The sequence below is a fragment of the Mauremys reevesii genome, linkage group 2, assembly GCF_016161935.1.
Source record: "Mauremys reevesii isolate NIE-2019 linkage group 2, ASM1616193v1, whole genome shotgun sequence".
NCBI lineage: Eukaryota > Metazoa > Chordata > Testudines > Geoemydidae > Mauremys > Mauremys reevesii.
This window is the reverse complement of record NC_052624.1, coordinates 251,751,193-251,776,889: the sequence shown is the minus strand read 5'-3', so window position 1 is coordinate 251,776,889 and position 25,697 is coordinate 251,751,193. Positions and strand designations below refer to the sequence as shown.

The window sequence follows — 25,697 nt, the reverse complement described above, 5'->3', positions numbered from 1 at the left end:
TTTTATTTAGCAATCCAACATAATCAGCAAAAAAAGAGCTCCAAAATCACCCACAGCTTCTCCTACACAACACAGAAAACACTTTAATGATTCCCTTAAGAGCAAGTTTAAAGTTAAGGAAACATTGACAGAACTGTACTCTCCTCACAATGAACTCAACAGATTCCTTCTAAAGTGCTTCAAAAATTCAACCATTCAAAAGAGAAATCTGTCGCACATCTGTTTCTTTAGAAATGTCCACTCCATTAAGAGTTTTCCAATGTGACTATAATTAGAATGCTCTCTGAATAGAATTTATTTCAAAGTTTTCCATGAGAGGACCAGATAGAGTCTTTAGGCACTTTCTTTTTTCCTCTTGTTCAAATAAGAGATTCTTCTGAGCACAGGAAGCCTCAATTCTGAATGACATTAAAAACCATTGCAGAAGTTGTAATGTGAATAATAACACTTGAAAGAAAAACTACAGTTATTATAATTGTTGTTATACTTTCACCACTGTAGTTAAATAAAAATATTAACGCATTTCTACTCTACAAAAGGGTTATGTAAAATGAACAACTTGTGCTAAATTCAGTGTGTGTGTGTGAATGTATGTATATATATATTCCTGTTAGCCCTTCGGAACCAAAACAACTCTGGGATAATGAGTTTGACTATATATTCCAGCACATGCATTATCAATGGTAACTATAATTAAATTCCTATTGTGATACCAAACTCTGCCTTCACTTATACTTGTGCTAAACCCTGGAAGACAACTTGGTTGCACAGATGTAAATGAGGATAGAATTTAGCTTACAGAATCTTAATTAGTGGTATGTTTAAAAAAGCCAAAACAAACAAAACAAAACCACAAAACAGTTTGACTTGCAGATCCCAGACTGAGTTTGCAGAACTGGCAGTTAGTGAAAATATCTCTGTTTCTGCAATGAGCATATTTGACCTGGTTCACTGAGAGACTAATCCTTACAAAGTAACTGCAATTTAAAAAAATTAATTTAATAGATTTTTAGAAATAAATGTCATCCTACCTTTCTGTCTGTACTATAAATGGCTCTACTGTCTCTCTCAATGGTAGATGACATGACAATGCTTTGGTCTGGGAAGTAGGTTAAGAGTAAGGAGTTAAATCCTGGCCCTTTTGAAGCCACTCCCAGAAATAATAGATCTTACCTAACAGCAACTTGAAAGAATCTTTGTCTTTCCCATGCATTCTGTTGATAGGGTTACCAGGACCAGTCAGAGGGGGGGCCCAGGGGGCCATTTGGCCTGGGTCTCAAATTAAAAGAGGGCCTCAAATTTAGACACTTGTTAATTTTTTGGCATTTGATAAGTTTTGCAACTTGTTTTTATGCGCATCCCTATCAGACCAAAATATGACACACTCTCTCAGCTTAGAGCTGCAAATTTAAGTAAATAAGAGCTGTGATTTGGTAAAAGACATACTTTTTTTGTTAACTGATATAGATTTTGTCATATTAGAGAGCTAAAAATGTTCATAAATATTAATAAAAATATATCAGTTCTGATGGCACAGGATTAGACCGTGATGAAGGTGTCCTCTCAGATCAGCTGATTATATAAACAAACCACTACAGTGGCTGGTGCTGGATCAAATGTGTGTTGAAAGGTAGAGAATTGTTGCATTTTAGTGTCTTTATAGTTTTACATCTAGTTGACTAAGGAATTATTTATGTGTGAGAATTCCTCATTATTATCTTTATATGGTAGCTAAAAGAGCTGACTGGTTGGTTGGTGGAGCCCTAGCATGGTAGCTTGGCCATCATCATAGGCTTTCATAGTCTATAGGCCCAGATTCAAGGTGAAAATTTGTGAGGACAATCTTGTACAGTGAGTTTCATGAGGACGCACATTTGAAATTTCTGGACATTACCCCTCTCTCTGCATCTGTGTCTGTGTTTACTATATATATATATATGTCTTCAGCTCAGCCTGTTATATTATACCTTGTGTGCTTGAGTTTTGATTCAGTGGTAAGGATAATAACCTGACTGTTTCATTTTGTGTTCTTAATTCATATTCCTTTGTTTTAAGTCTTTTCAGCATTTGTGTACCATTCAGCATCTGTGTACATGTTTACAGTAGAAGTTTACAAGTGTAGATAAGCTACTTATTTACAGCAGAATATTTCAAGTGTGGATAGGCTACATATTGACCAGATAGATCACTATGAAGAGGAGATTTGAAACTGGTGCAAGCAAGAGACAAAAACAACTGAGGGTACGTCTACACTACGGGATTATTCCGAATTTGCATAAACCGGTTTTGTAAAACAGAATTTATAAAATCGGGTGGAGCGGCCACATACTAAATTAAATAAATGTGGTGTGTGTCCATGGTCCGTGCGATTTCGATTTCTGGGCCGTGGGTTGCACTGTGGGTAGCTATCCCCTCCCCCCCCCATTCCCTCCGCCCCGCCCCTTGGAACTTTGAGATCCCTGATCCAGTGGTGGAAAAAAAAATCATATTCTGGGTGGTTGGTTCTGGTCGGTAAATGTCCATCCAGTCCTGGAAAGCAACAAGCATTTTGCATTTTTTTTTTTTTTGGTGCCTTGCTGGGGCATGCCATAGCATGGCATAGCATGAGCTTGTTTTTTTGTTTTGTTGCCGTTTCTCACCTCATGTGTACTAGATGCACAGAGCGCAGCAGGCGAGCAGCAGTAGCTACACAGATGCATGCTTTTGCTTTGCAGATGAGAGATGATGTTGGCAGCCATGCACAATATCCCAACCACCACTAATTGGAACTGAGGCTACATCATGGCTACCAGTGCTGCTTACCATTGCCTGGGTCGCCCTGGCGCAGCCAAAGCCAGCCATTAGCTATTGGTTACTTTTTATACATTGTACCCCCATACCTGTTTGTTGTACTATTAGCTGCTGTCAATTGCCTGGCCGATCAGCAGAATCCAGGCAAAAAAAATCCTTGGAATCTCCTGTCCTTCCTCCTAATAGAATCAGTGCTGCCTAATGCATGCTGCCTAATACCAGAAAGGTACCACATAGAGAGCACAGTGTCAGAGCCTGCAGAAATTATGATCTGTATGCTATTCACAGGGGGTGCTCTGTAACCCACCCACCTGTTCCGTCGTTCTTTCCCCTTTTTTTTGGCTACTGTAGCATTCCCCCCCCCTTGTGTGATTGTAATGAATAAATAATAAAAAGAAGACACTGCACATTGAGAAGAAAGAAATGAAGGCAGCCCAGCTGCTGCCTCCAGCCAGACAGGACATTAAGCAGTGTGTAGGAGAAGAGAGGCAGCCCACTGCTGCTAGTCCAGGGCAACTCTTTCTTTTTCTTTACACAAGAGGGGGGGGATGGGGGTGAGCTCAGCCCTGCCTTGATGAGGATGGATGCCAGCCATATTATACATCATCCACCATCAAACCAGAAAAATTAGGCTGATAATGAGGATGATGAGGATGGATTTCCAGCTTTTGCTGATGCTGCTGATGATGATGATGAGATGATGATTCATCCATAACCATCATCATCAGCATGGGATGATGGTGAGGTGTGGTGTGTAGTGCTGTGCTATCGCGTCATATCTGCATTATCAGTAGATATTGCGTAAAGGTAGAATGTAGTCAGATTTTTTTTTGTTTCTCTGGGGGGGTGGGGGGGGGGTGGGGGGTGGGTGGGTGTGGCCCTGAGACATGGACCCTGTGTTTGAGCATTTGGAGCATTTGGAGCTCAGCCAAGAATGCAAATAATTTTCTGATGCAGGATGAATTCAGGCCTCCAGTCCCTCTCCATTTGCCAGTCCATTTGATTCTTTGGCTTTTTTTTCCGTTGGCTCCCACGTTGCAGTGCGCTGCTGCCCTGCTATGGGAGTTTTTGAAAAGGAATTCTGGATTCAATTCTTAAAATTCTGTAACGAGCGGTTTTCTGTAACGGAGCCGATCCGCGACTAATTTGCCTGCTTCTTATTTTCATCCAGCGGAGCTCCGGGACTTGATTGACTTTTTTTATTTTGCATCGCAATTTCGACCACGCTGAAGGATCAAGGCAAAAATTGTAAACCTCTGGGCCATCAAGTTCAGATGGCTTTTCAGGCCAAATCACTGATTGCGTCCAGAGCGTCACAGTTGGCTGACCCGCCACTATCCACACCCGATACACTAACCTAATACCACATGTTAATACCGATATGGGAGCGTTAGGCACTTGTTTAAGGAGATTTACAGCTAAAGAGCCGAGAAAAAATCAAATCGTGTTTAGGCCTTTTGCTGTTTAATGTTTAAGGATTGGCCTAGTGTAAAACCGATTTAAACGCCTAGTGTAGACCAGGCCTGAGTGAAGCAGCAGTTAAGTGCTCAAAGCCAATAACTTCATTTCTCAGACCACTGGAAAACACACCTTATCCAACAAACAATGCCACAATGAAAACTCCGCAACTCCAACAGGTGATATTTCTATGCCAATACCTGAACGTGAGGACAGTAGTCAAGGAGATGTGCCAATAGTAACAGATGCAGCAGAAGATCCTGTGTACCATCAAGAAAGTCAACAACAACAGGAAGATGTAGATCTTACACAGCAAGAGCAATTCATGAGTACTAAAGGTTTTACTGTGACTGACATTGGAATTATTGACAAGAGCAATGCTGCCCAAATGCAATATTTTATTCAAATTAGTTGTTTTGAAATTCCAAGTAACATTCCACAAAATGCTGATAATCATGCTTTCCCTACTTGTCTGCTGACAAAAACTCTTCCAAATGGTGAGACCTGCACAAGAGACTAGTTATGCTTTAGTATGGAAAAATAATCTCTGTACAGTGCACCCTGCTTCATTTTGAACAAAAGTGCTGCAAATGCATCAGTTCTCTCTGATCACTCAGGATGGAGCATCAACAGAGGCTGGAGGAAGTTGTAAGACCGAATTCGATCATGAGAGTTCAACATCACACAAAGAAAACAATGTTGCATGGAAATCAGCCAGTAGGGCAGCATCAGCTGAAAGTTCAGTTGAGAATTTACTCTTGACTGAACTTTCTACAGAAACTAATAACTGGAAAAAAACTTCTTGAGCGCATCCTGAATGTCATCCTTTTTCTTTCTGAGTGGGGATTGGTTTTCTTTGGTTCCAGTCAACGTACTGGTGATCATGCAAATGGAAACTTTCTAGGCATGGTTGAGCTCCTCCACAAATATGACCCACTTTTATCAGAGCATGTTAAACATGTTCAAGAATTGCAAGAGAGTGAAAAGCGCATGCAAGTTGATTATCTCTCCACATGCATACAAAATGAGTTTATTGAGCTATGTGGGTCATTTGTACAAACAACAATTCTTGATGATATTCGAAACGTCAAGTATTTTTCAATCATTGTTGATGCCACTCCAGATTGTTCTCACAAGGAACAGACTACTATGGTTATTCAATATGTTAAGATTGTAGACAGCTCAAAATTTTCAATTGAAGAAGGGTTTATTTTGCTTGACAATTTCACAAGAAAAACTGGAAAGGAAATTGCTGCTCGAGTACTAGCAATTCTAGAAGGTTTTAAGTTGGGCTTGACCAATGAAGACTTGAAAAATCTATGACAATTGATCTAATATGACTCAAAAGATCTCAGTGATGAGGTCATCTTCCTAGAATGAATATATTCCACAAACTTTAAATTGGATTGCAAGCCAAAGGAATTGATTCAGGAAATACTCAAACTTGGATTCTCTGGGGTGTTTTCTAATATCACAATTGCATTGTGTATTTTTGTTAGTTTGCCTGCATCAGTGGCTTCATGTGGACGTGTTGAAGCAGGTAAAGAACTATTGCCGTTCCACTATGGAACAAGAGCATTTGATTGGGCTTGCCATGCTTAATATCAACTGTGACATTGCACGAAAGCTATACTTTTATCAATAATTAGTGCATTTGCACAGAAAAAGGCTAGAAAAGCATGTATTAAATAAAAAAATATTCAAATTATGTCTCACTCTTTTTTGGTGCCTTATTTTGTTTTCATGTGTCATCATTTTTTATTTTTATTATGGATAGGGGCCTCAAAAGCTGGAAGTTTCCCTGGCCTCTCTGGACCTCTGAGAGGGCCTGAGGATTACTACCTTTTTGAAATGCAAAATACCAACAACAACCAACAAACGAAAACTGGCACCTACCCCTCCCCCCACAAGACAAGCCCGCGGCAACTCCAACCCCCAACCACAAGGCAACTCCACAACCCCATCTCCTTCAACAACCACTTATAGTATCTAGAGAGATTGATAACATCATTTTCTTACATTCATTGAGTTTCTCCAAGCTGCTTTGTTTGTGCCTGTCTTCACTGAGATTATTTTTTTCCAGACTGCATTGATTCTATATTTTAAACTATATACTTGAATGTATAGCAAGGCTGGTCAAATACCAGCTAGGTGGTAACTCTATCCATTGGTAAGCTGCATTCCATGTGCCTTAATTTAACAGATGATGTGATACAGGGTGGGTGAGTCTTTTATTGGACAGATTTCTGTTGTTGAGACTGGAGAAAAGCTTTTGAGCCACAGAGAGCTCTGCTTCAGGTCTATGTGGCTCAAATGCTTGTCTCACTCACCAACAGAAGTTGGTCCAATGAAAGATATTACCTCACCCACCTTGTCTCGAATATCCTGGGACCAACACAGCTACAACTACACTGCATACTTCTGATGAGGTGTCAGCAAAACATCAGCTCTTGCTACAGCCAGGTCTTCACTAGAAACTTTTGCTGGTATTTCAGTGCTGCTAATCATGTGATTTTCCCCTCCTCCCCCCAGTAGTTCTACATTAGCAAAAACTGTAGTGTAGACATAGTTAAACTGGAAAAGTTTAGTTAAACTGTGCCAGTCACAACAGGATAAATGGCCCCTTAAATTAAATCTGTCCCACCTCTCTTGTTCCAGTCCAGATGTGCCCTAGTTTGGTATAATGAGAAGGACAAGGCTGCTCCTGGGAGTTAAATGAGAAACAGCCTAAGGGCAAAGGAAAGTTCAGAACCTAGAAGAGGAGAAGAAAGAAAGACAAACAAACGCAGCTACCCACAAAGTGCTCAGAAGAGCAGAGCTGGTTTGAGAGCTTCAGGAACAAGTTGTCCTTGAAGGATGGGGCAATAAGAGTTCCTTAGTGAGTGATGGAGCCAGATCAGACTTCTTGTGGGACTTCTGTAATAAATTAACCTCACAAAAGGATATTTCTACTCTGAAAGCTTGTGTGGTGTTATTGAGGCCTCTGGAAGAGGGAAATGGAGGCAGAGGGTTCCATACAGGGCCACCCTGAGGCCAAGAGGAGGTGCTCTGGAGCTGGCCACCCTAGGACACCAGTATAGATTATTTTGTTTGAGGAACCAGGAACCCCCCCCCCTTTTTTTTTTTTGGCCAGTATAATATACTGTGTGTTTATACTAAGAGGATTTGCTGGTATAGCTATGCAAGTATGACTATACCAGCAAACCTTTTCTAGTGTAAACTAGACCTAAGGTACCCAGTGGCATCATTTACAGTTATGGGAAGTGTGACATAGTGAGATATATTTCCTGTGTCTAGCGTACTCCATCAGACTTACTGTGATTATTTGTTAATTTTTTTAAAATAAAATTATATTTAAGGCATGTTTTAATTTGTTCCATGAGTTAGTAATGCATTTTTTACTGTTTTTTAATTAAATTTATTTTGTAATCAGATATAGTGATGAGTACCTCTTACATTACTGAAGTTTTCCTTAATGTCTTTTTGATGTCCTTAAAATGCAAGAATGGTGGGAATTAGGGAGGCAGAAGCTCCTTAAAAGTGGGGGTCCACCAGCACTCGAACCATGGTCCCACCCATTCTCCCCGAAGCCCTGACCTCGGATGGCTACTGCCCCCTAGTCCCTGCCCTCACACCACCCCTTCCTCCCAAGGCCTTACCCCTGCACTGCCTCTTTCTCCCACTGCCCCACCCGCCTGCTTGCTTCTCTCTGCCCTCTGTTCCTGTCGCTTGCCCTTATGGGTGGTAAAAAGTGGGAGGGCCATGGCACCCTGGCCCCTCTGTCCCAGTACCCCTCATGGGAATAAGTTCTGCTGACATCAGAAAGATTCACTTCTACTCAGCTGAGAGACTCTTAAATGCTGCCATCCATCTATACACATCATTCTTTACTGAGAAATATGTGCATGGAATGACAAAAACATGAAAGATATTGTGACTTCAGGGATTTAGGGCTTGCAATGCTGAGAATCACAGCACCTAACTTTTAGGAACCTAGAAAACACAGGATCAATACTGTGATCCACAAAGCTGAGTTATGGGTCCTACACACTTTTTTGAATGGGGAAAGAGAGGTGCCTTAGAATGCAATGCACAAAACCAGCATGGTAGTTGGCTCCATGCCTAAGCTAGCCAATGGAAGATGATGAGAATGGTGTGTCCTAAGCCCTGCCCGTCTCAGAGAGAGAGAGGCATGACTGTTCCACTGTGGATAAATACTTAAATAGACACTTGGCTGGACAGAAAGCAAGAATGACTCTGTAGTCCAGTGTTTACCCACCTGGGAGAGCTAGGGTCCAGTCTACAAATCAATCGCTCTTTCATTATTTAGCCGTAGTGGAACAGTTTCAACAAGAGAGACTGAGGAAGCCCCACACTAGGATATCCCCTAGCTCAGTGGTTACATCCCTCTCCTAAGAGGTGGCAGACCCCTGTGTGATGCTGTATGAAATATAGGAGACACTTTATGATATAGTTGACACCAATATTATAAAATTGCAAGGAATCTGACCAGATATGCCATGAAAGGTATCTGTGAAAATGTTATGATTTGCCAAGTATGATAATCCTGTTTATGTTCATATCACCTTTGTATTATGAGTTATAGATATGTAGGCTACATCTGTATTTCCAAACTTGGGCTGTGTTTCTGGGTGACACCCTCAGACAAATTGGCATCAGCACTGCCTATCCTGTTTGATGGCCCATCACGGGTCATCAACTGTACAATGAACCCATTGAAAGGAATGAGGGAATACACCTTATGAATCAGCAAGGCATGTGGTATGCCTGTGGACACAGAACTCTTTTCTATGCCATGCCATGCGCTGGAAGCTTGTGTTTGGGACAAAGGAAGTACAAGCCGCATGGCAAAAGACTACAAAAAGTAGCTGCATCTTCTCCATTTTGTCTTCACTCCTACTTCTTATCTGTGGAGTAACTTTTCTACAAACAAAGCTCTGAACAAAGGATTGAATGACGCATTCAGCCTGTGGATGTGTTCCAGAGGAACTTTAAAGCAGCAAACTCACCAATACTGCTAAGAACCTGATGTATAGACGTTGAAGTTTCTGTATGTAGCTGATTACTTTACCATTTAATAACTCTCTTCTTGTTCTTTCTTTTTTTCTTTGTAATAAACCTTTAGTTTTAGACACTAAAGGATTGGCTGGCAGTGTGATATTTAGGGTAAGATCCAAACTAATATTGACCTGGTAATGTGGCTGACCGTTTGGGGTCAGAAGAACATTTTGTATTGTGAGCAGAGTTTTTAAATAACTTCTCACTGTACTGGACCTAGATGCTAATTAGGAGCCAGCAAACTGGAATGTAATAAGGGGGCTGTATGATTTCTTTTTAAAAAACTTGATAACCAGTGTGGGAGATCAGAAGTACAGTGTGTGACTGGTCGGTGAGTTTAACTTCAGTGTTAACTACCAGCTCTCCCTTTTGCAGCCTGCCCTAACCTTGGCATTCTCAGTGAGGGCTGCCCTGAGTCATACCCTGTTCAAATCCTTTCTCCCTCTCTGGCAGAGAGAGGGGGAATTGAACCTGCATCTCCCACACCCCAGACAAGCGTGCTAGCCAGTGGTATAAAAGTTATAAAGTGGCACTACCACTTCCTCTTCTGGCAGCCAGTATTTGAATGGAACCTGAGCAGATAGGCAGCAGCAAAGCACACCTACTGAATTGGGCCCCACATGCAACATTGGTAGATGAATGCTCATCTTCCCCACAGTTGTGAATCACTCTGGGGCTTGCTGGGAGAAATAGGCATCTGGACACCTAGCGTAAGGGAGCAACATGGATGCCAAGAGAACTTTTACCCTGAAAACTTAGGTGCAGAGTGAGTTTATTCACCGATGGGTTGGTGGGAGTTCTGTGAATCGGAGTAGAGTCAAATCTGGGACTTAGGCATTTATGCACCTTTGTGGATCTGGACCTTACTGCTATCCTGAAACTGAATTTATAAATAAAAATAAGAAAATTGACTCAGTGCTATACATTAATTAAGCCTCATTGATAAGTAAGGGACACTACTGACAATCAGTTGGAAATTCCATTTGTGTCCATTGTTCCAAAATAATCAGAACAACAAAATAATCCATAAACTGCTAGTTTTCTCTGATGGATGAAGCACTCTTGAGTCTTGTCTATACTTGGAATTAGTTACTTTTTTTTAGCCATCAACGTAGCAGCATCAGTGCAAACTACTACTGTGAAGAAAGCAAGCTGATATTTGTACTAGCAGAGTCTATCCTGGTTTCAAGTGGGGTAAATTCCACTGGAGCAAATCATGACTTTCCTTGTCTACACCAGGGGTTTACGCTAATGCAGCTACACCAATGGTTAAAATTAATAGGCAGCAAGTTAAAAACAAATAAAAGGAAGTATTTCTTCACACAACGCACAGTCAACTTGTGGAACTCTTTGCCAGAGAAGACTAGGACAGGGTTCAAAAAAGAACTAGATAAATTCATGGAGGATAGGTCCCTCAATGGCTATTAGCCAAGATGGGCAGTGATGGTGTCCCTAGCCTCTGTTTGCCAGAAGCTAGGAATGGGTGGCAGAGGATGGATCACTTGATGATTACCTGTTCTGTTCATTCTATCTGAAGCACCTGGCTTTGGCCACTGTTGAAAGGCAAGATACTGGGCTAGATGGACCTTTGGTCTAACCCAGTATGGCCATTTTTATGTTCTCAGATAATTCCAAGTGTAAACAGGGCTAAAGAAAATGCCCACATGGAATTCCACCAGCAGGACTCAGAAGAGACAGGCTCCCTTATGGGGGTTTCCGGACTCCCCTCCCCCCATCTGTCTTTTATCTAATTTTCATAAACTCCTAAATTCCAAATAGTGCATGTGAGAGAGAGGAAGTGGGTGACAAGCTGACTGCTCCTTAAGAGAGCTCCACTGCATCAGTCTTTGCGTTTGCCAATTTAAATAACTCAGAGAACCAGGAGACTAGTGTCTGGAGGCCTCCAAACACCTGTACATAAACACATTGCTAGTAACAAGATCTTTCTTAAGAGAAGCAGCAAGATCCGTGGCAGAACACCCCATGAGCCCATGTTCTACTCACAAACACAGTACAATAGAGAATGGGAATATGTCTGAAATGAAGGCAGGTATTTGAGAATTATCTGAAATAAAATCAATGAAATCTGAGCTGCAAAGCATCCAGACAGAATTATTAACAGATGTAGGTCTTGCTCTTTCAACTTCAGTCATTCTGATTTAAAGAACATTCAGCTGTACTAACTGTTGTAAATAACAGATTCCAGTTGCCTGGGAGCTTGATCTGGAGAATATCTGCAGAAATAACAAAGAGTGATAAGGGAATGCAGCACTAAGGCATCCAAACAATCTTAACTCTGCCCTGTAGAGACACCAGGAGGCAAAACAGTGTAAAAAAATGAAAAAAAATCTATTTTTAAAAATCCATCTAAACTGGGACTACAAACCCTAAAATTCCTTATTAATAAATGTATGATTATTGCATAGTGTCACTACAGGGAAGAATTAAAGTTTTTTTGGTGTCCTAATTGTGAATTTCCACATTAACACACTAGGATTTCTTTTAAGTTTAACCTTAACATCGAATATGCTGGGTCAATAATGCTTGTATTGGGATAACTGCAACATCATTGTAATGTTTTTCTGCTCTAAATTACAGATTTGCACTCTCAACTAACTCCATTTTTAACGGAGTTATTATCTGAAAATAAATACGAGAGGGTAATAACAAAACTAATAAGGTGTGCATCTACCATCTTGGGAATAAATGCAGAACAAAGTTGTGCTATATTCATAGTTTGATAATAGCTACTATCCTTACTACAGTGACTCATGTGATGAAAGAAATTATGGAATTTGGGAAACAGGTTCACCAAATCCTAAAACAATGAGCTATGCTGGCTCCTTCTTGGCATAGCTCATTGCAGCTGTGCTGAAAAAAGGGAGAAGTTTCAAATTAGCAAAGTTTAGAATCACACCTCTATTTGATGACATGAGAGCACCATGAAGGGAGGGAGGAAAGGGCAAATTGGGATGTCTAGGGATTGAGGTTATGTAGCTGCAGAAATGCAAAGAGGAGAATCTCCCTGCCCTAGACTTTACAAAAAGGGGATGGCTTTTTTTTTTACCTTATCAAGGATATTCTTGTCTGTGTTCAAGAGATTTGAAAATAATTCAACCTGAGTGTTTGCTATTTTTAGAAAATAAAATATAGGAAACAGGCTGAGTTATACACAGATGTTAAAGATTGGTGTCAACTCCATTATAAAACACAATTTGTATTGTTTTTTTCATTACTTTACTTACTCTCCACAGCAGAGACATTATAAGTGGGATGGTTGGTGGTAACAGAAGCTGGTCCATTCTGGAAGGTACCTTCTCTTTAAAATTGTTTGATCATATATTGTACTTCTGAAAAGAGAGGGTTTCTAATTATGGCAATCTAATCCTGCCATCTTTTACCTGGACAAAATTTCCATTCCAATTTACTGGATTTATGTCTGAGTAAGGACTGCAGGATTTGCTTATGTGCTACACTTGGGTGAGATCTGTTAAAGAGCAATCCATGTTGTACTCCTGGGGGAATTCTGCACCACTGCACAAGCACGGAATTAGAATCATATAAGATTAGGATTGGAAGAGACCTGCTCCAACCCCCTGCTCAAAGCAGTACCAACCCCAACTAAATCATCCCCCAGCCAGGGCTTTGTCAAGCTGGGCCTTAAAAACCTCTAAGGATGGAGACTCCACCACCTCCCTAGGTAGCCCATTTCACCACCTTCCTAGTGAAATAGTTTTTCCTAATATCCAACCTAGACTTCCCTCACTGCAACTTGAGACCAATGCTCCTTGTTCTATCATCTGCCACCACTGAGAACAGCTGAGCTCCATCCTCTTTGGAACCCCCCTTCAGGTAGCTGAAGGCGGCTATCAAATCCCCCCTCACTCTTCTCTTCTGCAGACTCAATAAGCCGTTTCTTCAGCCTCTCCTCATAAGTCATGTGCCCCAGACCCCTAATCATTTTTGTTTCCCTCCACTGGACTCTTTCCAATTTGTTCACATCCTTTCTGAAGTGGGGGCCCAAAACTGGATGCAATACTCCAGGTGTGCCCTCAACCAGTGCTGAATGAAGGGAATAATCACTTCCCTCAATCTGCTGGCAATGCTCCAACTAATGCAGCCCAATATGCCATTAACAATGTGCCCTTGTTGCCAAGAAGGCTGATTCATATCCAGCTTCTCATTCACTGTAATCCCTAGGTCCTTTTCTGCAGAACTGTCGCTTAGCCAGTCGGTCCCCAGCCTGTAGCAGTGCATGGGATTCTTGCTTCCTAAGGGCAGGACTCTGCACTTTTCCTTGTTGAACCTCATCAGATTTCTTTTGGCTCAATCCTCCAGTTTGTCTAGGCCACTCTGGACCTTTTCCCTACCCTCCAGCGTATCTACCTCTCCCCCCAGCTTAGTGTCATCCACGAACTTGCTGAGGGTGCAATCCATCCCATCATCCAGAACCAGGTTGTTTTAATATGTACAAAGGATTGGATATTCATGGAGATCAAGAATAGCCAGTTATCATTAAAGATAATTTTTGGAAGGGGATATTAAACCTTGTGCTTTAAGGCTTAAGTCAATACCTAACAGATCAGGCTGAGAACTACCTGGAATCTCCCCCCCCCCCCCCCATATGCTGACTGCAGGATTCTTACACCACTCTCTGAAAGCCATAGCTCTGGCTGCTGTTGGAAATAGCACACTAGACTAGTAGACCACACATTTATTCTGTTGTAGAAATTCCTTTAAAAAAACAAAAAACAAAAAACCACCTGTGATTTTGCAACTGCACACTGCAACATTGTTCTGGTGTGTGGAAGCATGATCAATTACTAAACTAAACCAAAGTGAAACTTCTTTTGATCAAACAAAATAGCAAGCACTATAACTGCTGACCAACTAAATTACAATTTTCCATGTTGGTAATCCAGGGTATTAGTGATCTAAATGATTTAAACAAATGCTTTTTAAATTGTGATAAGTCAGTGCACTTGTCTACAGAAGTTGAAAATATATATAGTCTGTAACAGTGGGGAGGGAAATCAGATGTAACTGAATTTAGTGCTGGTGAAAGTAGCCCTCTTGCTGTCTCTGCAAGTGTAGTTGCAGTTATCCATCATTACAAATGGGTACAGCAACAGTAAATTTAGGAGTACTTGTGGCACCTTAAAGACTAACAAATTTATTTAAGCATGAGCTTTCGTGAGCTACAGCTCACTTCTTCGGATGCATAGAATGGAACACACAGACAGGGGATATTTATACATACAGAGAACATGAAAAGGTGGAAGTATGCATACCAACAGGCAGAGTCTAATTGATTAGACTCTGCCTGTTGGTATGCATGAATATCCAATCCTTTGTACATATTAAAACAACCTGGTTCTGGATGATGGGATGGATTGCAAGGTTTAATTGATTAGACTCTGCCTGTTGGTATGCATACTTCCACCGTTTCATGTTCTCTGTATGTATAAATATCCCGTCTGTGTGTTCCATTCTATGCATCCGAAGAAGTGAGCTGTAGCTCACGAAAGCTCATGCTTAAATAAATTTGTTAGTCTTTAAGGTGCCACAAGTACTCCTGGTTTTTTTGCGGATACAGACTAACACGGCTGCTACTCTGAAACCAGTAAATTTAGGCTAGATGCTGACTTGGGAAGGCAATTACTCAGGCTCAATCCACACTCAAGATTGACTATCGCTCCCCTCCCCAAAGCAGCTGTGGATAGCTTTTAACACCACTTTAGATATGTTTCAGTCTCACCCTCCCAGTCCAGCTCACATGACTGAAACAGGGCTAAACTGTCCACACACGACAGCTGCTTGGGGCAAGGACAGAAAGGGTATTCTTTCCTGCTACCCTGAGGGTTGGAAAAGTCTTCAAGACACCCCAAGACAGAGCGTAGGCCTCTTCTGGAATCAGCTGTCGGCTGTATTAGCGATCGGTTAGCAGGCAAGCACGATTGTAATCGCTAGCCTGCTCCACACACGAGTATTTAAGCGCCCAGACACCACTGTCAGAGCAGTCAGTCAGCGTCTGTTGAGGCTAGACGCCGGCGGGCAGAGGGGACCGTGAGCTCAGCCCCTGCTGCGGACAGCCAGCCCCTCACGGGCAGCAGACGCCCGCGCGGCAGCGCCTTCCAGCCGTCGCCGGCCTGGGCTCCCAGCGCTCCCCGCCAGACCCACCCGAGGCAGACCCAGAGCGGAGGCACGGGGGCCCCGAACCCCGACCTGTCTGTGCCGGCACCGCCCTCCAGGCAGGACGGCGGCGGACCCAGCGCCCAGACACGCCAGCCCAGGCCCGACGGAGGCCTCAAGTTGCCGCCGTGAGCCGAGCGCGGGGACTGGGCCTCCCTTCCGCCATGGCGAGGCGAGGCGAGGCGTCCGTCCGGGCGCTCCCGCGCGGGCTGCGGCGCGCAGCCGCAGCCGCGCCCTCGTCCTCCCCGCCGGAGCGGACATCGCGCCGCAGCCCCACACCCGCCCTCCGCGGCTTCTCCCAGGAGCACATGGTCTCTACGTACTTTACGTGTGACGTGATCGCGCTTTACAGACTCGCTGGTCCAATCCGCTACGTCCTTACAGACACACCGGCGACGGGCCACCCACGCGCCAGTAAGCGCGCGCCTTACATCGCGGTCGGTCAATCGGCGCCCCGCCCAGCCCGGCGCGGCGCAAGGAGGGGGGAGGGAGAAGGGAGAAGGGGCCGCTGGAAGTTAAGATGGCGGCGTGTGTGTGAGTGCGGCGCGGAGCGGAGCGAGTCTCTTCCTGGCGTTGCCGTCGCGGGCCCCCGCACCGTGTCGCGTCGCTGTGGTGAGGGAAGGACTCTGCCTGCGGGTGCGAGCGCCCCCGCCGCCCCGGGGAGACGCCGAGCTCCCCCCACCCCCATTGTGCGCCCGGCCTCTGCCTGCCTCGGGGGGGGAGCGCAACATGACATCGATCCACTTCGTGGTGCACCCGCTGCCGGGCACCGAGGACCAGCTCAATGACCGGTGAGGGGAGGCCCATGTGGCTGAGGGGGGACGCGGGACGGAGAGGGGAGGGGCGCGGCCCGGCCCCCGTGTGTGAGGGGAGGGGCCGGGCCCATGTGTCTGGCGGCCGGAGCGCGGCGTGTGGGGAGGGGAGGAAGCCTCGCCGTGTGGGTATCCGCGGGGCCGGTGAAGAGTTAACCCGCTTCTCTGCCCGGTGTCCGATGTATGAGAGGGCTGGGTCAACTCTTCCCCCCCCCCCCCTGCCCCCATAGCCAGTGGGTGGTGTCCCCGCCCACTCTCTGTGCGGGGACGGTGAGGGGACGCGTCTAGCTGCACTGTATACAGCGTGGTCATTTCCTCATAGTCCCCGGGCACCGCAAACTCTGGGTACTGGGGGATCGTGACCTCTGCGAGTGAGTGTCTCACTCCCTTCCCCGCCTCTCTCCACCCAGCTTTCACTGGTCAGGGGACACCGGGGTTGTACCAGGCTCCCCATGTGAGAAGTGGGTTATAATTACTCCTGGGCTGAGGTGGAGCAAAAATTTGTCCATATAAATCAACGATGAATTGACAGACGATGTAATTGGGAGGTAGGGGATGAAAATGATGGAACATACACAAGGATGGTGAGGGAAGTATATAGTGGGATAAATGTAATTGTCTGTACTAGGTTTTAGGCTTTTATTTTGAAAAGGGCTGTGCTATAAAGTGCTGATTGTGGGTGTCTCAGGCAGGGAAGAGAGACAGGAGAGAGACATGGAAACACATTGCATCTTTGAGTGTGGTGTTTGGAAACTACTATTATATTTTAGATTACGGTGAGAAAAATGCAAGTTATGAATTAACTAAAACAGGCGTGGAGAAGGAAGAAAACATTTAATTTTCAAGAGGTGTGAGACATCTTAGAATTCTCTGCTGTCTTTCTCTGTAATCATTATTAATAGTTTTCTGCAGCTAGTAAATTTCACAAATATAAAATCTTAATAGGATCTGAATTGATAAATTCTCAGTTTATATTAATTCCGTGTCAGATTGTTTGTGGCTAATAATAGAGAAGTCCTAGATTTAGTTATAGGGCGGAAAGCGAAGTAATCTTTTTAATTACGCTGTTTGGGCCTTTGGATATGGACTTCTGTCCTTTGCTGCCTCCCAGGTTTGAGCATAGATCTAGGCTGCTTCCATGATGATATCTCGCTGAGTAATTTGGAGTAGGAAAAGAGAGAGAGGGCTGAAATGCCTCCATTAAACCACATCTGAGATTCAGGGGCTTAATGTTTACAATGAGCAAAGTAAGTCATTGTAAGGGTCATATTTCACCCAAACTGCTTCATCTTTGACCTTAAACAGAGAGGAGAGATTTGTAGTGATAAAATGGGGCCATGACCTGAAGCTTGTCAGTTGGGTGTAACTTTTTTGGGGTGACCTGGTGACACACCTTACAGGACACTGTTTGTCATGTGGTTCCCGAAAGAGGTGGCCTAACAACTGCTGGGAGATTGACCTCCTTCACAGTAAGGCTTTCATGTATGGCAGGGGTTCTCAAACTGGGGGTCGGGACCCCTGAGGGAGTCACAAGGTTATTACATGGGGGGTTGCAAGCTGTCAGCCTCCACCCGAAACCCTGCTTTGCCTCCAGCATTTATAATAGTATTTAAATATATTTTAAAGTGTTTTCAGTTTATAAGGGGGTCACACTCAGGGGCTTGCTATGTGAAAGGGGTCACCAATACAACAGTGTGAGAACCACTGATGTATGGCATGCAGTTGCTTCTTGCAGAAGGAGGAAAATGGTGAGCACTGATACTGTGCTGGGATATTTCCATTTCTTCACCTAAATTCTGGTTTATGAAGATTTTTGATCTTGAAAGAGCCAGCTTGTTTTTAAAAAATATGATGAGACCGTTATTCAGCATGTAATTACCCACATTGCTTCAAGTATATTGAAGGAATGCTCCAGGTTTTTCTTTAACACATCACCTGTCTTGTTTATTGGCTGAAGGCCTTACATTCAACTAACCTGCTGACTACTACTAACTAACTACTGTTTCTCAGTAATGCAGTAAGTTTAGAGCACCATATCTGATCAATTCCAAAATAACAGGAAAAGTGCTAGGGGTCAAATGCCGGAATTCTAGTGATTTTGGGGAGAGTTGGAAAAATGAAAGGGGAAAAATGGCGGACATATGGAGTCTCAGCTATCCAATTAGAAAAGCACCTCTGCAATTATTTCTAGATCAAACAGGTTGATGGCACCCATTAATGCCATCCAGCATAACAATATCCCTGGCTCATCTCTGTGTGTCCTCCCAGCAGAGTTTAACATCTTAATACCTTGAATGACTTTCCTCCCAGACAAGGAAAAATAACAGTGTGTGCGGGGGGGAATAGGAGTGTGAGCACAGCCCCGGGGATGGGGTGAATGGGGACACTGGAATGAGAGAGGGGGATACACAACCCCCTTCTGGTGTGAAGTGTGGGGTACCCTGCTATGGTGGGAGAGGAGGAATGGGGAAAGCAGATGTGCACAGAGCCCCTTCTATGGGTGGTAGAATGGGAGGACAAATGAGGGCGCTCAGGACCCTCTGGTGTGGGGAGAACACAAAACCTCTGACATAAGGGGAAAGAGTAATGGTGGGGGCACAGAGAACTGACTGCTGGCCTTGGGAGAAGATTGAGGAGCTTGGTATGGGAAGATGGAGAATGGGAGGCACACAGACCCCTGGCAGAGAGGAGATTGAGGGACTCTGGTTGTAGTGGTAGAATAGGAGGGTACACAGAGTCCCAACATGAGGGAGGGGTTGGGGGAATTTGTGTGGAGCTGCTGAAAGAGATGGATGGCAGAATGGCACACGGGGACTTTGTGGCCTGGAATGAAGGAATTCAAGAAGCCCCTGGTATGTGCAAATGCAATAACCTTTGTCTACAAGTATTACAAAGTGTGTGCCCCCCGTTATCTGTACTGAATATGATCCTTCAGTCCTTCTAGCACTTCCTAAATTTATTTTACCACAGCACCTGCCCTTAAGACTTTTATTTGATATAGGAAGCTTCACAAAAATGTGGTGGTTAATGTATAGAAAAAAGCTGTAAAAGTGCTATTAAGTAGTGACTTCTGTTGAATCAAGTGTCTTCTTGATCTGAGCAGAAAATCATAAGTATCTTCTTCACAAACATAGTTTTACTAGAAATGTGTTAAATGTATATCAAACTTGTAACTGAATTCAAAGGGGTTCATAAATAGGATTTGTGTGATGGGTGTTATTCAGGAAATGCCAATTCATTTTTGTTTATAGCAGTACTACTTACCGCTGTAATGTAACGCTATAACAGGGCCTAGATAGCATTATACTAGTTTTCACATAAATATGCATTTAGAAATTCCTGTTGAGCTGTAAGATGCTTTTCCACATCTTTTTTCCATTTTATAGAGTTTGCTTTTCTTTTTCTTGACTTGCTATTCTTTCTACCATGAATACTGTTAGCAGGCAAAGTCACTTTTCTGCATCCCTACTGCAGCTTCTAATTGCTTCTGGATCTGATTTTTGTGAGCAGAATTCCATTTTGACAGCCCACTGTATACTCTGTGCAAAAAAATCAACAACCCTATATTATGTTCTCCTGAAATCATAAATGGATGAATATCAGCTGTCTAAATTTTATATTTGGGAAATATTTATCTGTTGAAACATGAGGAATTTATGTGTGTAACTCTCCTGTGAATCAAGATTTTGAATGGCCTCAGATCTTAAAATAAAGCATTTAACCAGTGTAAATTTAGAGCAGCAAGTATAATGTCTGAGAGGCAAAGTCAATTAAAAAAGCATACTTCTCTGAAAATGTTTTACCTCCCATTGTTACAAATAACACCTGAAATTTGAAGAAAAATCTTTTTACTTTGTGAATCTGACTGCAGTTAGCGAATAGTTTGCACTAATTTTTCCCAACATAATTAGTCTCCCCTTTATCTGAGTAGGCATTTCACCCAATAACAGGGTAAGGAAAAACACCTTTTAAAGAAATGATTGTAGAATCCACAAAAATTGGGAAGGGGACTTGAACAGTTGTAGTACCTGAAATTGATTTTTAATTTTCTTTTTGAGAATAACTAGAGTCCACCTTGATGGTGTCCCTTAGTACTGTCTCATAGAAGTTTAAGTATTGTTAAAATAACTTGTTCAGGGTATTCAATAGTTGTCTAGAAGCTGTTTATTCTGGAGAAGAAAAAGTACAAGATGGTGTTTAAAAGGAAGGCAATATGTGGGGCTTGTATTAGGATTCATTTTTTGAAATGGTTAACTGATTTGCTCACCTGTGTTTAGGATGAATTGAACTAATGAAGCTTCTCCAGAGCGGTAGTATATTTGTTAGAAAAATAGGTGACTTGGAGATTTTCCCAAACAGTTTCTCCTCTGCAGACCAAATAGGAAAAATTAAAATTCGAGGTAGAGTCTGCAACTTGATAATCTAGAAATTTTCTTTCTGCAGAGTACAGGTGACACAATAGTTTATGGCTTTAATTTTTAAAACAGAAGTGCCTAGCTACTATGACTATTGATAGTAAAGATATTAATATACTTGGGGTAAACTATGCCCTTTACTTTGTAAGGTTTTAATGTGTACAGGGCTGGATACCATGGGTGCAGTGTGTACGTCATGGAGTATAGCTCCACAGGCACTCCTTCACTGATGCAGAGAGGGTATCTCTGGAGAGGTGGGGAACTGGTGGATCCATGACCTCTAATTAGCCTTTTTCCTATTGTAACTTTCTTGTGTAGACAAGACTACAAGATTTAGTTACAAGTAAGTGTGTTGGGATTTTGTTTTAAGGATTTAGTCTCTTAAATGCATATAGGATTAAAACTTAATCCAGAAGTTTCAATGGGAATGACATGTCTGCCTCCTGTAATAAGTTATGCTATAACATTGAGGGTCTACTATATTTAAAAGATATGAACACCAGAGTTATGGATTTACTGGACACCCTGTGAAACTGGAAGTCCTCCATGAGGCAACAGCGCAGACTGAAAAAAGCAAATACTGTACTGCGAAGGGCTTCAGCCAGAGGAGGGTTGGGGCTGCAGCTGTAGGGTGTGTGTTTGGGGTCAGGGCTACCGGCGGAGGCGGGGCTCGGGGCTTCTGACCCTTGGGAGCAGTGGGGCTCAGGGCTTTAGACCGGGTGGAGGAGTGCTGGGGCTTGGGGCTTCAGCCCCAGCTCCATTCCTGGCTTCACCCCGCTGGGGGTGCCAGGGCTCGGGGCTTCAGCCCCATGTATCTGCTCCCGGTTTCAGTGAGGGGTTGGGGGGGGACCAATGCCAGGGATGGATTGATTTTGTGTGTGGGGTGGGGGTGGGGGTGCGCGTTGGGCATCGGAACTTCAGCCCTGTAGCTCCACTCCTGGTTTCAGCTGGGGAGGGGGGTGTGCAGGGCTCTGGGGATTGGGGCTTTAGCTACGAGGGGAGTGCCGGTTTCAGCCCCAGCGCTCCCCTCCCTTCCCCCATAGCTAACACCCCTCTGGTGCCAAAACTGAGAGCAGAGCTGTGGGGCTGAAGCCCCAATCCCTGGTGTCCCCTCCCCTCCCCGAAACTGGGAGCAGAAGGCTAAAGCTCTGATCCCGGCACCCTCTGCAGGGCTGAAACCAGAACGGAGCAGCGGGCGGGCTCCCGCCCCAGGTCTAAAGCCCTGGTGCTCCAGCGCTTCCCCCCCAGATCTAAAACCCGGGAGTCCTGGTGGTGCCTAGGGTCAGAAGCCCTGACCCCACCCCTTGCCTGCAGCTGCAGCCTCAACTCCTCTGCCAAAGTCTGTAATGTCTTGTTCAGAGTTACAGACCATTTCAGAGTTATGGACAGCTTCCATTCCTGAGGTGTCTGTAACTCTGAGGTTTTACGGTATCTATTTATTGTCTTGAGGAAAGTATCAGTATCTGGAAAGCTTCGTCTTGGAACAATCCCTTCCTTTGAAAAAACAAATTAGAAATTTGTTTAAAACTCATCATAATGCTGCTGTCAGTAAGAAATCAACATCCTTGATCTTCTAACAACTGTATGTTGTGAAAGCTAACCAATACAGTGTGATGTGGGATGATAAACTTTTATTTACAATGCTTCATACACATTTTTAGGTATTGTCCATTGATTGTAGCTTATGTTTCTAAGCAGTAAACAATAAAACATATATGACCCTGTCTGTAACAGACCCAAGTTTGTATGTAATTGATTATATAAGGATTAATTTAATACTAATAGCTTCGTTTCCAGAAAGTGATCTTTGCATACTTGTAGAATTTTTTCCTTTACCAGTCTTTGTTGCCCAAATCCACTATTTTTATCCCAAAAGGTTTAACAGTACTTAATTACAAACAACTGCATAATAAAACTGTTTTGAAGATGAGATAAAATTCTTGAAACTCTCTGTAATGGTTTGTGGAAGGAATTCTCAAGCTCATTCATAGGGTAAATTGTGTTTTAATAGAGATACTCTTGTCGATCATCTCCTCATCCATTCATGATTACACATCATCTCTGTGGCAACTATAGCAATTCCTGACTTAGAACATACTCAGTGTATTTGTAGTTGTCCCTAATGCAATTTAGGAGGTGGAGACAAGAAGCCATATGACTACGAGCACTTCAGACTGCTAGTGGTCTGCAGGCAGCAGTATGAGAACCTTTGCGTTATAGAGCCCTTTCTGTACCAACTGAGATCTTTGGTCTGTGCAGCACAGTATCTTGTCTATGACAGTGGCTAGACAGTACCAGATACTCCGGAAGAAAGTTACAAGAATCTCTAATGTACAGTTGTGGAATAGCCTGCCAATAGGAGAAGTTTTGTCCAAGCTGTTAGTGCAGCGGGTAGACCCCTAAAAAATGTTGAATGAGGTGCCGGACTTCTTTGGAAATCTTACCCATAGAGGTCTGTGGACCACAGGTTGAAATCCATTGTTGACTTATGCACTGATGCATTAGGGCTTATGTTCTTTTTATTTCAGTTTTTTGTTTTAAGGATAAGTCATGTAGCAAGTTCACCAATTTCTTGGTTTTAGCTATTATTGGCTATACTCTTGACAGAATCCACTGAAAATATTCAGAAAGCTCTGTCTCCACTTTCTTTAGTTCTGTAGTCACAAAATTTATTATGTAAAGGACTTGTGCGGAAGCTCAGGGATTGTCTACACTTACATTTTATAGCATTGTAACTTGCTGGTTCGGGGGTGTGTGTGAAAAATCACCCCCCCCCCCAAGCCCTGCAAGAGCGCTAGTGTGGACAGGCTCTGAGAGCACAGCTCCCATCGCTCAGAGCTATTCCCCTCGTGGAGGTGGATTACAGTCACGTGTGACCACACTCTCACTTCAAAGCGCTACCGCAGGAGTGCTCCAGCGGCAGTGCTTGGCAGTTTCTAGTGTAGATGTAGCCTCAGACTACAGAAAAAAACAAAACAAAAAAAACCCTTTTGAGTTGACACTTGTCCGTGGACAACTTGGTTCTCTAGTTTGGTTGTCAAATAAATATGGTTGATGCAACTTTTCTGCAGTCATGTTAGCACTTCGGTTGTTAACGATTTTTTTTTAAACTGAAGTTGCATTGCATTGTAGCTCCTTGAAGGACAAGCTTTTGGTCTGATGTTCATATACAAACTGTAAATTATTTTTCTGGGTGGCATCTCAAACCTGAGATTGAAAATGGGAATTGGGGTTTGGCGGGAGAAGGCCTCTTCTTAAATGTCAGTAGTAATAGGTTCTGCTCAGCCACTGCACCCCAGACTTGACTTTGAGGACAGCACATGCATAATTGGCCATGCATACTCTTCCTAAAGTGTGGTCTAAGGTGCAAGTGGCTGAGCAGAGCCAGAGGAAGAATTTATCAGAGTAGCAGGCTGGTCACACACATTCTCCAATCCCTCGTCCTCCCTCCCCTCCACCCTTCAGTTTTAGGATTGCCTTTGGGATCAGACTTTGTGTTTACTATTCTTGCTAGATTAGGCCAATGGATTGAGATTATATTTGCCACATCTTGAGGATAGATATGTAAAACAGAAAAATACTCAGTTTTTGTTCATATACAAAAGCAGGATTTTTGTGACTAAAGATATTTTTTCAATGTTTTAATTCATTGTAAAACTTATAACCAACTAATAACATATACTAATGTGATTAGTTTCAACATACTAAGATTAGTCATATGTTAAAATAATTCCTGATGACAGTTGCTTTAGTTGTCATGCTGAATGAATTTGTAACATGATAAAGTTGGTGCCATAAATCCACAAGTTAGGCTTAACACAGATTTTGTGTGTGATCAGATGTTCTTAATATTTAGAAATAGTAGATACAAAAATGAATTTTTTTACATAAATGTAAATTATACATTGCTTCACCCAAACAGTATACCTAAATACTACAGTTTTCCAGTATGTTGCAGCTATACTTATTTTTACAATTAACTTTGTAATTATAATATTGTCTTAAATGTAGGGCATATGTATTATATATATCAACGAGAGACGAGGGTTCAGGATAATTGACAGAATGCTCATTTTTTTTATAGTGGTTGTACTCGTAGTATCCTCGGTAGTTAAGTTTGCGAAACATTCCTATTATAGCCTATTCTTACCACCCCATCACATATCAGCCCTACAGCCTCCTTGCCCCTTAGAATGGTTTAAAGTGCACAGAATTTTTTTTAAAACCATGCCAGAGACTCCATGAAGTCTATTGCAAGACACTTTTTACATGGAAGACACTCAGGCTGAGAACCTCAAAGGGATTTAGACTCCAAACTCCCATGGACTTTAGGGGAAGTTAGAGTCTAAATACCTGTGAGGATCTGGGCATTAGATACTACGGTGGTGGGCAGAAGTATAAAATGTAGGTAGGTAGAATGAGTAGGTTGCGGACTGTCTGGGGACAAGAAGATGAAAGTTATGAGGCAACAAACAACTTAGGCAAAGACTGCCTTTTAACAAGTTTGAGAAGTGTGCGGTTGAAATTGTGCATGTATTTGTATTGTGTCTAAACTGGAGCAATACCCCTCTCAAATGAAGAGTCTGTATGGTCACTAAGCAGTTTTGAAATAATTTATTAAAGCAGTGACTCACCTGCATACCAAGTATCTGCCTTCAAACTTTTAATCCCCCCCCTTTTTTTTGCAGAACCTTTTAAGCAGGAGAAATATTTTACCTGCACCATCCCACTGATTCAAAAGACAGATAAGATTTTGTTCAAACTGTTATGCACAAAAAACCTACTTTCTGAGACAAACATGGAAAATTTCTGAAAACTATGAATGTGAGAAGCCCCTCCATTCATAATGATTGTTTTAAACTGGTAATTTGTAAGCTTATACAAGAGCATAGATAAATAAATGTGTAGTTGGCTTTATCACTATTTGCGCATTTTGAGTTGTAAGACAACT

At 42.9% G+C, this 25,697-nt stretch overlaps 1 protein-coding gene and 2 long non-coding RNA genes across 17 annotated transcripts in view; 1 reads left to right on the top strand and 2 right to left on the bottom strand.

The window, feature by feature from the left end:
- Positions 1–336: 336 nt before the first annotated feature.
- On the bottom strand, positions 337–10,124 carry LOC120398592. The gene is made up of 3 exons (XR_005594565.1): positions 10,108–10,124; positions 4,449–4,508; positions 337–398 (listed from the first exon to the last, which is right to left on the bottom strand). It is a non-coding gene; the product is annotated as an uncharacterized LOC120398592 (long non-coding RNA).
- A 1,347-nt stretch (positions 10,125–11,471) lies between these two features.
- On the bottom strand, positions 11,472–15,702 carry LOC120398590. Its single transcript, XR_005594563.1, has 3 exons — positions 15,553–15,702; positions 12,573–12,677; positions 11,472–11,561 (listed from the first exon to the last, which is right to left on the bottom strand). It is a non-coding gene; the product is annotated as an uncharacterized LOC120398590 (long non-coding RNA).
- A 233-nt stretch (positions 15,703–15,935) lies between these two features.
- The window catches only part of UBR5 (ubiquitin protein ligase E3 component n-recognin 5), a 147,335-nt gene continuing 137,573 nt past the window's right edge, over positions 15,936–25,697 (top strand). For 3 of the 15 annotated variants that reach the window (XM_039526103.1, XM_039526104.1, XM_039526109.1), the window contains exon 1: positions 15,939–16,310. In XM_039526103.1, coding sequence (XP_039382037.1) covers positions 16,249–16,310 — 62 coding nt within the window. In that variant the 5' untranslated portion in view covers positions 15,939–16,248. Of the gene's footprint in view, positions 16,311–16,720; positions 16,916–25,697 lie in introns of those variants that run through there. The other 12 variants (XM_039526100.1, XM_039526101.1, XM_039526099.1 and 9 more) reach the window with 8 other exon arrangements.